This window comes from Centroberyx affinis, unplaced genomic scaffold, assembly GCF_046629955.1.
Source record: "Centroberyx affinis isolate AG114_WGS23_722 - 3 ecotype Tasmania unplaced genomic scaffold, CSIRO-AGI_Caff_v1 ptg001679l_1, whole genome shotgun sequence".
In the NCBI taxonomy this organism is placed as follows: Eukaryota; Metazoa; Chordata; class Actinopteri; order Beryciformes; family Berycidae; genus Centroberyx; species Centroberyx affinis.
The window spans coordinates 133340-148589 of NW_027280099.1; the positions used below are offsets into that span (position 1 = coordinate 133340).

At 43.3% G+C, this 15250-nt stretch overlaps 1 protein-coding gene across 1 annotated transcript; it reads right to left on the reverse strand.

Annotated features, from left to right (window-relative positions):
- Positions 1 to 8164: 8164 nt before the first annotated feature.
- LOC139651531 (E3 ubiquitin/ISG15 ligase TRIM25-like) lies at positions 8165 to 10607 on the reverse strand. Its single transcript, XM_071528478.1, has 2 exons — positions 9200 to 10607; positions 8165 to 9118 (listed from the first exon to the last, which is right to left on the reverse strand). Exons 1-2 carry the CDS (start codon positions 10605 to 10607, stop codon positions 8946 to 8948), a joined length of 1581 nt encoding a protein of 526 aa, XP_071384579.1. The 3' UTR covers positions 8165 to 8945.
- Between the last annotated feature and the right edge of the window lie 4643 nt (positions 10608 to 15250).

Here is a 15250-nt window from a genome sequence, read left to right on the forward strand (position 1 = left end):
TACATGTACATGTATGTCAATAAATCAGTATTAATATTCCAATAATTTATGAAAAATATAAATCTCTAAATTGGGACAGTTTGCATAATGAGTATGTTTCCTTTGATACTCTAAGTACATTTTGCTGCCAATACTTTTGTACTTTTACTTAAGTGAGATTTTGAATGCAGGACTTTTACTTGTAATGGAGTATCTTTACATTGTTGTATTGCTACTTTTACTGAAGTAAAAGATCTCAGTACTTCTTCCACCACTGGTCAGCTGTAACTAGTAACCGGACTCAGCAAAAACAAAACAACAGTCTGGCCAAGATGTAAGACACTACAAATAATAATTGGGGAAATCCAGTGGACCAGGTGTACAAAGATGGTTGCTTCCTGAAGTTACATCATTTGGTCCTCCAGGCCAATCCCACAATGCAAAGGGCACACATTGTTTCCAATCATTTCCACACAACTAAGGGTGGATATCATCATTTGTATACTTTATGCTATGAGACAAACCAGAAGCCAGCCGTCTTTGTACATCAATGTTTTTCCAGGCAATCCCAGAAAAATAAACAGAGTCATTAGAAAGTGTAATGCAGCTCTGGTCCGGTAATGTTTGCTTGCTGTTACCAGGGATAAAGAGAAAGTGAAGGAGAAGACCATCTCCTGTCTTTAACTGGAACAAATGAGTCACTTTCTGTTCTGCTGTCTCCTGTATAGATTCATCCCAGAGCTCCGGGAGATGGTCCAAAAGGACGTCGAGGCCCGCAGGATGTCACTGCATGAGACTCCTGACGGGTCCGGAGAAGAAAAACCATCTTCTTCCTCTCCCTCAGCCACTCCTGCATCTGAAAAAGAAGATGCAGCAGTGGATGCCGTTTGTGATACAGCCTCTTCCCGGCAGAGAAGAGACGGACAGGTATCCGAAACGGTCGAGGACCCCGATTCCTCCCAGCAGTCAGAGCTGGAAGCTTGCGGCTACCAGATTATCAACGTCATCTTCGACCACATGACGAAGAGGAGCCCCTCTGGCTGGGTGGTCTCGTCCTCATCGTCATTCTACCGCCCGGAGAACGGCGACCTGAACGCCACCGGGCTGAGCGACCAGGAGCAGCTCTCGGTGGACACACCTGTGCCGGCACAAGACGGCGTCAGGAAGCAGGATCCACAGGTGAAGAGGCCGTCTCGGCACTTCTCCTCCGCCATGGTGCCTTCCTGCGTCCAGCCTGTGCTGGACCTCATCCACAACGCCATGTCTGCCTTCTTCAGCACAGATGAGAACAAGGTAGGTAGAAGAAATGGGGCTAGACCCAACGGTTTTTGCTGTATATTCAGAAGGTCTTTTCAACATGGCGCCAGAATCAGCTGTTGTAATAAATGATAAAGGGGCTGGCCTATAAGATCCAGGCTTCCTATGCAGGTCTGGAAAGTCTGGAAAAGTATTAAAAATGCATTTGATCATTTCCAGGTCTTGAATAGATTGGGAATTTGAAAAAATGTCTGAAAAAGTATGGAAAATGTTGCGGTTCGGGTCCGATACACACATAATTCTAGCTTTTATGTTGTTGTAGAGCCACTTTGAGTCCACAGTTTTTGTTGATGTGAAGAATAATGTTCAGATAGAGGGACGCTCTTATTACCCAGCCGCTGTCAGCATGCATTATATCAAATACAGACCAAAATCAAATCCGGTCAAGAACATAGGCTCTGGGAAAAATATGGAATTTTAGGAACCCTGCCAATCATCTCACATATTCTGATATTTGTCACTGTGAAGAACAATCTTCATCTACACAGTGATATGACCTAGTTAGCAGGGGCAAGATGTCCAGACAAAATCTTCAAAACAAATCAAGGTCTGGAAAAATTATGGAACTTTTTAATTGAAAATGTGTAGGAACCCTGAAGATCTGTCAAAATCTCATCACTCAACTTGCTTGTTTTGTTGTTGTTTTTATTGAAGGAGTGTGTGACCAACCAGGCCGATGTGGAGACCAACTCGCCCTCCGCTTTGGCGATACAAATGGTGGACAGCACCTTCCTGGAATTGGCCAAGATGGCACAAGGCGGGGGTCCCGACGCACCGGGCACCACGGTGGAAAAGTGCATCGCTTTGGCCAACGTGCTTTCACTGTCGGCCGTCCTGAGCCTGGAGCCTGGAGACAGCAACATCCAGGCAGTCCTGAGCGTCAGGAAGGACATGGCCGCAGCCGTGACCCAGCAGCTGCACGGCTTTCTGTGCCAGGAGCAGAGAGACAGAGGCGGGGCGGTGCCACCGGCGCCCAGCGGCGGAGAGGGAGCGGCCGTGACATCATCGCCCGCGGTCGAGGAAGATCCGGCGGTGATGTCATCAGCGAGGCATGGCGCTCTGGACTCCACTGACCGGCCCGTGGAGACACCAGCGGATCCTCTGGCTGACAGTGGTGAGAACTCTTGATGTTTGATAGATTTATATCAACAGTTTAGACCAGACATCAAGTGAAAGGATTCTTACTGTGCACAAAATCACATGTAGAACATATTGATCTATGTATTTTTTTTCTTTGGTCAGGAAATGAGGTGGAGCCTGTGGAGGAAAAGAAAAAGAAGAAGAAGAAGGGGATCAAAGGTGCCTTCCGCAGAGCTATGAAGGCCATGAGGCGCTGCTTCACCCGCTGCTTCTGCCCGAAAAAGGACAGCGAGGAAATATAAAGATTCTCCGCCTGTCCACACACACAGGCAACACTGGAGGTATGTGCACAGTCAGTTGATATTGTGTCCGTAGTCCTGTGGACGTCCAAATCATGTCAAGATATGTCTGTCTTGGACCGAAACTTCAACCTTCCCCACCCACTCTGATTGATCGGAAATGTTGTGAAAATTCTGGATAATGATAAGACAAATGTGGAATATTCGAATATGCTAAATAATTATCCATTCACATGTACAGTTAATTATTTTTGTTCTTTTGCAATGCAGATGATCTTTTCCCGCTCCTCTTCAACTCCCCCCCCCATCCCAGGTTTCAGGTAAGTATTAACCAACAAACAATAATGGCCAGCAAGAATTTTTTAGTGCTTGTCAACTTGTCACCGGTGGTCAATTCCCAACACACACACACACACACACACACAAAAGTTTGGCCACCGGTGCGTTATTGTTCGTTTGTTGGGTATTGCCTGCTGGGGAGGAGGGAGGGAGATGAGGGGTGTACGCTGTGTGTGTATGTGTGTGTGTGTGTGTGTGTGTGTGTGTGTGTGTGTGTGTAACATTTAGCTTCCAGATTATGCTGGAAGAAGACGTCCATGGAAGGGTCCTGTTCCTGAGGAAGAGACAGTCAGGACTACCAGGAGAATTCCCCATGGACCGCTCTATCTGTGGGCCTGTGAGAGCGACAGAGAGAGAAAGGGAGAGAGGAGAGAGAGAGAGAGAGAGGGAGAGAGGGAGAGAGCCTAGGTGAGTGTGACCCACACATAGTGTAGCTGGCTAATAATTCAGCATTGATTCACCATTGATTTGATTCAGTATTCTAGCTGGAGACACTGTAATTACCAGGAGACTAAGTCACAATAATACAACATATCTTAGATTTCATACTTTATTTTTCAGCGATGCCAGCTTTCAGACACATAGAGTGGGAGCCAATTTTAGCTCGCAAATACGAAGTGTAGTTGGGGCTAAAACCTAACTTTGTACATTTGTTGTGTTTGACCCTCACAAATTCTTAATCTCTTGTCCAGGGTCAGCCAAGTCCAGCATCTGCAGAGCAGCACAGCCTAGCAGTGAGTGGCAGACAGGAGGACAGTCCTTCATCATTATGGACGGCACGGTGGCTCAGTGGTTAGCACTGTTGCCTCACAGCAAGAAGGTCCTGGGTTCCCAGGTCCTTTCTGTGTGGAGTTTGCATGTTCTCCCCGTGTTTGTGTGGGTTTCCGCCGGGTGCTCCGGTTTCCTCCCACCATCAAAGACATGTATGTTAGGGTTAATACTCCTGTCAGTGACCCTGACCAAGGCACTGGCACAAGAACTGGAGTTGGTCCCCGGGGCGATGTACTGATCCTAGTGTTGTGTTGGGACAGGAGGACAAAGGACAGATATAATAATAATAATAAAGAGCAACAGGAGGAGAGCCCCCCTGTTGATATTAATCGCTTCACTCGTTCCACCCAGTGGTGAAGAAAACTTTCCGGTGCAAAGACCAATCGAAAGTAGGCTCAGCAATTGTGTACTCAAGTTTGACGTGCAACAGTTGAAAACGTACAGTATGAGCTGAAAAGCCTAGCTGTAGAAAATGTCATGACTGGAGGAGTAAAAGAACAGAACAGTGGACGAAGGCTCTGGAGCTGAAGAGGAGGAGATTGAAGTAGAGAATAGAAGCTGCTCTCCCTGCAAAGATCGCCCACTGTGCTGCCACCAAGTTCTCAGGAGGTTCAACCTGCTCACAGATGTGTTCCACCTTCTTGGCCTGACATGCAAATTTTGTACTCACGCTGTCCATCACCCAAGTGGCCTGTGAGCGTACATTTTCAACATTTTCAACGCTGACGTTGATCAAAAACAGACTCAGGAGCAAGCTTTCACAGGACCACCTGGAGGCTTTTATGCTGATGGAGTCTGAAAGAAAACAGACTTTGTGATTCATGGAGTTGCAGAGAAGACCGATCTGCTGAGAAAGCTGCTCCGATAATAAGGTACATTATATTTTGGTGTTATTTTATTTTTTCATTCTTGGTTTACATGTCTTAGTACTTCCTACAATTATACCGTGTGACTTTATTACTGTGAGTATATTGTCTATTCAACCATCTCTACCTTACTCTAGAATGAACATAATGTGATGTGTCTAAGTTTCAGTTATGAATCATCAAGTGTGTCCTCTCTGTCTCCGTCTACAGGTTGCCTTCACATGTTTGTTTTCATGGAAGAAGCGGGCCAGTTCATCCACAGCCAGGCAGCCTTTTATGTCTGTGAGTACATTGTCTATTCAACCGTCTCTACTTATTTCAAACATCTCTACTTAACGACTTACAATAGAGCAATAAAGAGAGGCCAGAGACTTGTAAATCACCAGGAAGGATGGTTGGTGTCCGGCCGATTGCGGTGGGCTGGTCTCGACAAAAGTCCAGAGCCAATTTTTGATCCCAGTCCATCTCTGACTATAGGGTGTAATGGCTATTACATTAGAGCAGTGATTCTTAAACTGCCTGTCAGGAGCCACATTATAGTATTTTTTAAGAGCCTGGCTCCAAAGTGGAGACTTGATTTACATCAACTGGGCTTCAAGCTTAAACCATATTAAGGGATAGTTGTAATTATTTTCCTCTAAGTCTACTCTAACACATTGGATAGGATAGAACAAAAACAAACATGGCAGATTTACTTTTCATTTGAGGCTGAATGACCTCAATGAAAACGGTTTATTCTCACTGTCATGTGACCGACCCTAGCAGCGTCTTCTCCTACCTTAGCTTAGACAGCAGATCAGGCTCAGTATGTCTCTCTGAGTGTGTGTGTGTGTCTGACTGCTGGTCTCTCCTCTCTTTCAGACCAACGCTGTGTTTCTACCTGCCGGTGGATTTGGGTGCTGCTCCAGTGCCTGTAGACGTCTCTGCCTCATTGCCATTGTCCACATTGCTGTCCATCTGGCCATTTGTCCCGGGAACCTACTCCACAGTCATGCACAATGTATGACATCATTTTGTTGTGCATATATTAATAAATTGACTTGAAATTAACTAGAACTGGAAAGGGTCATCTTTTACGACAACGTAAACGACAGCAGTAGTGTCTGCAGCTGTTGTGAGCGCTAAAACATGTTTTTTGAGATGTTAACATGTCTAGATGTAAAGCTCTATATAGCTCTGACTCTAGCTTGGTCCCTGGATCCTGATCCTCTGGTCACTCTGCAGCCATTCAATAATCGTCTGGATGAGCTGGAACTCCACCTGAAAGACAAGCTTGGAAACCAATAAGTCAAAGTTTAAAGGAATAGTTCACCCAAAAATGAAAATTCTGTCATCATCTCCTCCCCCTCATGCCAGTTGAAACACAGGTGAAGTTTGTCCATATAACACACAGGGAGGTTGATCACATGATCTAGAGTGAAAATACATATTATTCCCCCTGAATGTAATTCAACACACTGTAGTGGATGAGAACTGTAGTAGACCTACCTTGCAGGAGAAGCCTCTATCTATGCCTCCAAATATGACCATATTGTATCTGGTGAGGAAGAACACATTACACATTTACTAACAAAGATTATTACTTAAGTAATGGATCATATAACTACATTTATTGGATTGTTAATTTAGATTTATAGCTGTTGTGGATTACACACCTGATTAGTTTGTGATTGGTGTCAATGTGTTGAAGGAAGTGCGGGCCCCTCACACAGTACTTCCGGCGAATGACACAGCCCATGCTTGTCATTCTTGACAGTATGCCAGCTATATCAACTCAGTGCATTGAGGCTTTTACTCTGGACCATTGCACACAGTGACCCTCTGCTTGCAGACACCCCTTTACAATACGATAACCTGCATGAGGTAGCGTTGACTTGATGTCCCTAACTGTTTGGTCAAGGACTTCATCTGTCATGGGGGAATACAGACTCCTCACTCACGAGCCATAGTCTTGCATCCTCCTGAACAGAGTTCTTCTTGAAACTCCAAGAATTTGTGAAGCACATGTTGCTGGAAGACCAATTGCAAGAACATCTTGTATCTGTTCCTGTGTGATATGGAGCCTTAGACGTCCACAGGGCCCCATTTGCATCGTCACAGAAGCCGAGGGAAGAGATCTATTCTGCCTCTCTAATAGATTGCTCAATTGCTCCAGTGCTCGGGTTACTTCATCAGGAGGGACGAGGTTGTCTACTGCACTGATGAAGGTCCTTTCTTGAGTTACTATGTACTCCGAATAGTCAACATCAGGCGGGTTATGGTCGAGAGCATGCTGTAGTCTTGTTCTAAGTCTTGCTATGCACTCTTGGGTCAGAATATTCTTTGTAAAAAGAACACAAATACAAATCAGCTAGCTGTGTGAAATAATAAAAACTCAAAATCTGGTATTAATATATTTACCATGTCTGCAGACTCAGGCGTTTCATCATCCATCCTCAAATTCCTGCTTTGTTTAGGCTGGGTGCAAGCCAGTAAACAAAATACAGGTTAGAGCCAACGATGATCTTCGTGTTAGATTTTTGGCTGCAAAGGAGTTAATAAGTAATTATTGATAATCGTGGGAAAAAAGTTCAGATTAAAAAGTTTTGGTTCCTTACAGCCGTGATTCTCAACCTTTTTCATATCAAGGACCCCTAATTTAGTCCACATTAGAGCCACAGATTCCCATTTGATGAGGTTTTGTCTATTGAACCAAAATCTGAGAATATTTTTATTGTTAGATATGATTTTGTCCAGAATTCCATGACTATCTGTATTGCAGGTAGAGAGATAACAGAGAAACTATGATCACAACAGTAATTCTTATACATTCTCTATTATATAATAACTACTAACTTAATGGTCATGACAAATGTTTGTCTACTGTATAAGATTATTCATGATTTATCTCCACCACCTCTCAAACAATTTATCACGACCAGTAATAAGAGCATCAGACCAACTACAGCCTCCACTAGAGGGGACTGATTCCCAAACTTGACCTGGAAATGATCAAATGAATTCTTCCTACTTTTCCAGGCTTTTCAGGCCTGCAGAAGAAACTCTGTTTATTGAGCAAGTGCACAAAGCCAATCTAGCTTCTAAAAAGCAACAGATGATTAAACACTTGGAGGTTGCAAGCTTAGTCCTCCATGACAAAACTGTTTCAGTGAAGAAAGTTGCAAGGATAGAGATTGATTGGCAAATGTTATCCATCCACACTGTCCTTCAGTCTCTCCATCTAAACATTCACTTCATTCATACATTTAACCAGTTACATTAACAACAGGATTGTCCTTCATTCTTTCCATCTTCACTAGTGTTTCTTCTTTGGTAACACTGCTGCTTCATTTGACTTTTGATTCCACATCTGCTCTAAACATGAAGACTGCACTTTGTTGTGTTTTAGGGGGGAAATCGTCTCAGTTATACTGTCATATTAATTTCATATTTTCTCTAGCAGCTTTGATAGACTTCCTGGAATGAATACAGAAGAAATACTTTATTCATGCTTGGGAAAAAAAACAAAAACATTTTTGCAAACATTCACTTTGATCACACATCAAATCACTAAAACCTGGTAAAAGACTCTGGTTCAATCTTTCCATCTACATATTCACTTCATCCACACAATCAATCTGTTAAACCAGTATGTCAGCACTGTGGAGGAAAACAATGAATCCTCTCCCTATTGATTATAATAATAATGATTACATTTGTAGTTCACTTTTCTTAACAAAGTTTCAGGAATAAAATCAACATGTTAACAACTATTCAGCTATAATAAAGGGAAGACTTCTAGTGCTGGCTCCATTAAGGCCCATGCAGTGGAACAGAAACAGCAGAAAATATTACAGCAACAATACAAATATGCAACAAAAATAAGAACTATATAGTCCACAAAACAGTTTACGTTTTCATACGATTAATGGACTGTTTGGATACTCTATATCACCAACTGATATAACACAACAGTGATTCAACCTTTATCCACTTCATAAAGCTTTTCAATTGTCTGTTCTAAACAGCCGGTGTCTGGTAGCTCTTTCCTGGGAAAAAAAATGTTTTGTTTGGAATAAAGAAGAAGAAAAAGAAGAAGAACTGGGTAGTTACCATGAGCAGTGATAGCCACCATGGCTGAACAGACAAAGAAAAGAGAAACTCAAAATGCATCAACAGGAAATCCAAGCTCCGCCCACACTATTTGATTGACAGGTGATCTGTGGGATGTGGAGAGCAGAAACACCACAGTGATGAGGCTGAGCAACAAAGATGGAGACAAAAAAAGCACCAGAATCACTCCTGTCTACTTGAGCTAACACAATTCAGCACTGGCTCCCAAAACCAAAAATGAAAATCCAGGATGGAGAGGCTGAGTGAATGTGGTCTGGACTCTGTGGAGGAGAGCCATGGTTTCAGCGACGCTGTAGAAGGACAGAATACCTGCACTGTGATCCAGGTACACTCCTACTCTGGAGGACCGAGGGCCTGGGATAGAAGTTGTGATATTGTTATGACTGAATTCATAACCATTTTTAAAATATTCTATTTCCCAAGACTTTTCATTGCATCCAAAATAACATTTATTCCCTCTTCTGATAACATTCTTATATGCGACTGCTATTGAAACTCCACTCCCGCTCCACTCCACCTCCCAGTAACAACGTCCAGTCAGACCCTCTCTACTCAGGACCTGACAACATTCAGTGAATCTGTCTGGGTGACGAGAATATAACTGTTTTTTTTTCATGAGTGTTGCTTTTCTGTCCCCCTCAGATAATGACAGCTCTGTGTGTGCTGTGTTTGGATCCAGTGTGATTTGACCTGAATATTGTAAGAATTCAGCTCTGGTCTTGGGCTCTCTTGGTTGTGACAATAAAACATCCACTTCAGTCACTGTCAATGAGATTTTAGGCCATTCCTCTGTAAGAATGCCCTGTAGTTTATCTCTGGCCTCTGACACAGCTGCAGTCACATCCTCAAAGTAGCGCAGAGGACGGATATTGGTGCTGGGTGAGTCTGTAGATTCACTGAGACGTGACAGCGAGGGGTAATTGTGTAGAAAATGGGTGTGATCCTCTGTGTGTGAGAGCTGCTCCAGCTCAGCGTCTTTCCTCCTCAGCTCAGCAATCTCCTGCTTCAGCTTCTCCTGAAGTTCTTCGGCCCGACTCGCTTCCGCTTTCTGCTGTGATCTGATCTGCTCCTTCACATCAGAGCTTCTTTTCTCAATGAGACGGACCAGCTCAGTGAAGATCTTCTCACTGTGCTCCACTGCTTTATCAGCAGAGAGATTGATAGCCTTCACCTCCTGTTGAAGCACCTTCACGTCTTTCTCTCTGTCCTGGATTCTCTGCTGGATTTTTTGCCGACTCACCCCGAACTCTTTCTGCCTCTCAGTCCATTCTGCTGCAGCTGAGACTGTGTCGTGGCCTTTATGTTCAACCATGGAGCAGAGATAACAGATAAACTGCTGATCAGTACGGCAGAAAATCTTCATCACCTCGTCATGACGAGAGCAGATGTTCTCCTGAAGCTTTATGTTGGCTTCGATTAGCTTGTGTTTCTTTAATGGAGCTACATCATAGTGAGGCTGGAGGTGCTGCTCACAGTAAGAGGCCAGACACACTAGACAGGACTTGAGGGCTTTCAGCTTTCTCCCAGTGCAGAAATCACAGGCCACATCTCCAGGTCCGGCATAGCAGCGATCAGGAGGAGCAGCTTGGAGTCCTGTCTTCTTCACTTCCTCCACCAACTCTGCTAACATGGTATTTTTCCCCAGGACAGGCCTTGGTCTGAAGGTCTGTCTGCACTGGGGGCAGCTGTGGATTTTCTTCTGATCCTCTTCATCCCAGCAGCTTTTAATACAGCTCATGCAGTAGCTGTGCCCACAGGGAATAGTCACCGGATCCTTCAGTAGATCCAGACAGATCGAACAGCAGAGTTTTGCCTCGTCCAGCTGAATTCCTTGCTGCGCCATTTCACTTCTCAGTAACAGTGAGTCAGATAGTTTTATTTGCTCTCAACAGATAAAAGTTCCGATCCAATCCAAAAATCTCTTCCTTGTGTTCATGTTCATTTGCTGATCTGCAGAAAATGAGCTTGTCAGCTCATGCTTTTCACAACATGTTGTTTCCACCCATCTTTAAACTGGCAGATCTGTGAAAGGGGAGGGAACAGGAAACATCTGGACAGAATTGAACTGGCTGTTTGAGACCAGGAAGAAGAGGGAGGGGTTATCAGGCTTTGCTTTATTCCAGGAAGAGGAGCGGTTTGAAAGAGGCAGTGTGTGTTTAGCACTTTTTACAATATGAAGTAAAGATTGTGACAAATAAAAATAGAATAGTTAAACATGACCTCACTGGGATAATAAAAAAACACTGTTTGCTCTCTCTCTCTCTCTCTCTCTCTCTCTGTGTGAATCACACAGACTGATCGTGGGAACAGAAACAAAGTCCGCCTCCTCTTCTGAGTTCAATGAAAGAAACCAGTCCAGTTATATTTAGTTAGTGTGTTTTCTCTGCAATTATTTTTGCCTACTATGAATAATCAGGTGAAGTCGGGTAGATATGGACAGTTTAACTGTGCAGCGTTAATTTTCTGGTCTGAGAAGTGAAAATGAAAACTTGTCCCTGAGTCCAAGCAATGCCACCACATGATTAAATTCACATGACTTCTGTCTAGAAGCAATTTCAAGTATTTAGGTGTGAATATCTGTCGACAATTATCAGATCATTACAAAAACAATTTCCCACCTTTAATTGACAAGCTTAAATTGGACCTGGAAAGGTGGAACAGTTTGCATATAACTATTGTTGGGAGGGTAAATTGCATTAAAATGAATGTGCTTCCACGCTTTTTGTATCTTTTCCAATGTCTGCCAGTCTTTTTACCCAAATCCTTTTTTCGCACAATAAACAAACTAATTTCCTCTTTTCTATGGAAAGGCAGGACCCCCAGGATCAGGAGAGAGTTTTTACAAAGGCATAGATCTGTAGGTGGATTGGCGCTTCCTAACCTAAGAAACTATTATTGGGCAGCCAATATACACAAAATGACTCTCTGGATCCAGGAACCGACCAAATCCTGTCCTTCTACTTCACTTTTGGCTTTGCTTTCATCTAAACTGCCCATTCGGCCAACCCAATTTTCATGTAACCCAATTGTTGTTTCCACTTTAAGAATCTGGTTTCAATTTATGTGCTTTTGGACTCCAGGGATTGTCTAACCACAGTCCCATTCGCAGTAACCATCTCTTTCTCCCTCCCGGCACTGATATGGTCTTTTCTCTATGGCAAAAATCTCAAAAATGTATACCTTAATCTCACAGAGGCCTCCCTTGATAAAATCAAAAAAGATTGGGAAGATGAACTTGGCAAAGTTATAGATGACGATGACTGGGATGGTGCATTGGTTCGAGTGAATGACAGTATGCCTTGTTCTAGGCTCAATCTGATACAATTTAAGGTTGTCCATCGCATCTATCTTACCAACTCCAAACTCTCCAAAATATATTCCAGTGTCACAGATACTTGTATTAGATGTCATATGTCACCAGCAAACATGACACATGTTCTGGTCTTGTCCTCGTCTACAAGGTTACCGGACAGCTATTTTCAAACACCTTGCTGAGGCTTTAAACATGGCGTTGACACCGTGTGCAGAAATGGCCATTTTTGTAGTATTACCAGGTCATCAAGTAATTAGGAGGACAACAAAAGACAGTATTGCCTTTGCATCCTTATTAGCACGTAGAAGAATATTGTTGGAGTGGAAGTCACCATTTGCCCCCAAAACATCTCTATGGCTCAAAGACCCCATGATGTTCTTAAACCTGGAGAAAATTAAGTACAACCTGAGGGGGTCATCTGGAAAATTTGAGTCTGTTTGGGGCCCTATGATTAATTACATAGTTAAATTAAAGACACTACAGGACAAATGAAGCACTCACCATTGATGCACACTCTGTCAATACATGTCAATACACTTCAAATCATTTACAGTGTTGTCGTTTTGCATATTCTTTTGTTTTATCATTGATTTAACCACAATGTTAAGAAGGTAGGGTTTTTTTTTTTTTTTTAATTATCATTATTTATTTATTCTTTTTATTGTATCCATAGAATTTTATGTAGGACCAGGGGTGGGGGAAAGAAATTGTAAAAAACATGAGTCCTTCATGTATATTGTATTTCATTGTAATATACATTGTAAATACATTTATGAAAAAAAAGAAACATTTTTTTTTTTTGCATGACTTTACTATACCCGAAGGTAAATTGGTCTTGCAGTCAGGTAAACTCAGCCAGCTTTAGAGTTAAAGACAAAATACATAATACACAACACACAATACACAATACATGACACTCCACACACATTTCAATAACCTATGGACAGGTTTACAAAAATTTAAATAACCCGAAAAGTGCAACAGTACCACAGTCTAACAACAGTAGTCTGATGGATTCAAGTCACGAAGGTAGCCTATAGGCAAACAGGTGGTTAACACCATACAATTTTGTTTGGCCTATGCTGAATGGTAATTAATGCATTAAACCATTCCAGATGCCCCCTCACCTAATAGTCCAGTCAATCTGTGGAAAATTGCAATAGTAATCATTCAAGGTTTTATGTGATCCCTAGGGACATCCAAATAACATATTAAAAGTATACCATTATATACTTAGTGGATCAATGTAAATTCAGGGATCGAAATTTGGGGCCTTCATGTCACAGCGTCACACAAAGAAGTGCGTATCTCTGCTTCTGAACGTGCTATTTTCATATAATTTATGTCTATACATTGGTTTTCTAGGGTGTTCTTTCACATACAACCATCAGATATGACCTGTTCTGAATGTATATGTGCACTTTGGGGGTGCCCTTACCCCAAAATGACCAAAGTCATCAAACAAAATCAATCACATTAGGTGATAAACCATTTATTATCACTGAATTTTCTGCACATACAAATTTGTCTTAGTAATTATGTTTTTCCATGAAAACCATGATGCATATCAGCACACAGATTGAAACCTTAAATGAGATCAAGCTTGAAACATGCCTTGACTGTAGGCCTACATGTAATCTTCACTCCATGTCCTCATCCAAATGTTGTGCCGACATATTCGCGCACACACCTCTGCACTCTGAACAGGCTAGGGAGCAATCAAGTCCTTGACACAACCTGACAATTGCAGCGCACAAGCTCCAACAAGGATTGAGGAGCAGGGTCCTGGTCAGAATGGATGGGAATGAGGCATGAGTCTTGGATCCTCCAGCCCCATTCCTCCGGTGGTAGCGAGTTACCCATCCATTCCTGAACCTGATGGTACATTCTGAAGCTGTGAAACATGGCAGACAAAGATGTTGCTGATTTTAAGAGGGGCATAGTTACTTCCACCGTTACCCGTGCTTTATTGCATTTCTTCACTTTGACATTCAGAAGCACTGGGCAGAATTCACATCGTCGTCAACCCCACCGAGGTGGAGCTGCAACAATGTAGGACCTCGGCCATGGACAGCCCGCTCGTCACCACCAATACCAATTTATTGACCAGCGAACTCCACAACCACGGATGCTCTGCCAGCCGCCACCGATACCTTCTCCATATTGACTGACAGAGAGTATACTTGAATTCAAGAACTGAGCCAACGTATACGCCCATTTCGTGACGTTTAACGAGGCACATCCTCAGGGGATCACTCACCCCTTCGTCATCCATAGTCGGGGATTCACCCACACCGAAGTGGAGAACGGCCCAAGCTCCTCCAAACTATCGAACGCAACCAAATAATTCCCTAAGGCACTGTGACAGAGTTCGGGTACTATTAAACGCTTCCCTGGCCCGGCCACCCCTATACAAAATGCCCAACGAACACCGGGTTTGAACGCCCTAAAAGAACCGGGGATGAACGCACCCAACTGACTGTTATTGTTCAGAATAATTTAATAAAGAACACACAAACAAACTTTCTCAATGAACCCCAAATAACAGTCTAACAGAACAATCGAATGAATCACGCAACAAGTGCATGGAACACTCTCTTAAGGGTGTCCACTGAATACAGCAAAGTCCTCCTGCTAAACAGCTTTGCCAGTTGTTCCCGCCTTCGCAGCGGGACTCCCATTCCCTCCAACACCCATTCATTCCTCTTTAACCACTTGCTCCTTGCTCCCAGGGGAAAACCCTCAATTCTGACTCTCTGGACAAGTGGCCATCTCAGATGCACCGCCTTGCCCAGCGGTGTGTATTTGAGAACCTTTTCTTGGTATGCATCCTTGAGCCGACTTGAATCTTACCGTCACGTCAATGACCATCGCAACTCGTGCTTTGCATTGATTATGATCAAGTCGGGAACATTCGTTTGACCATCTGCATTAGTCAAGTGTGGTTCTCTGTAGACCTGCCAGCCTTGCCTTTCAGCCATTTGGGCCAAGATCAACTTGTTGTGTCTCGCCATGCGGTTCGGTTTAAGGCTCTTACAAGCGCTAAGAATGTGCTTCAATGTTTCAGCCGCTCTTCCACACAGTCTACAGAGCTTCTCACACTCACCACCACCTTTGCCTCTTGACCCAAACGCCCTAGTCGGGAAGGTGTTGGTTCTCAGTTTGAGGGCAAG

Excerpts from the sequence above, each read along its gene's own strand:
- LOC139651531 (XM_071528478.1), bottom strand. The coding sequence starts at position 10,607 with ATGGCGCAGCAAGGAATTCAGCTGGACGAGGCAAAACTCTGCTGTTCG. Across the intron at positions 9,119-9,199 it reads GAATAAATGTTATTTTGGAT|GCCCTCGGTCCTCCAGAGTA; the intron begins GCAATGAAAAGT and ends CTTCTATCCCAG.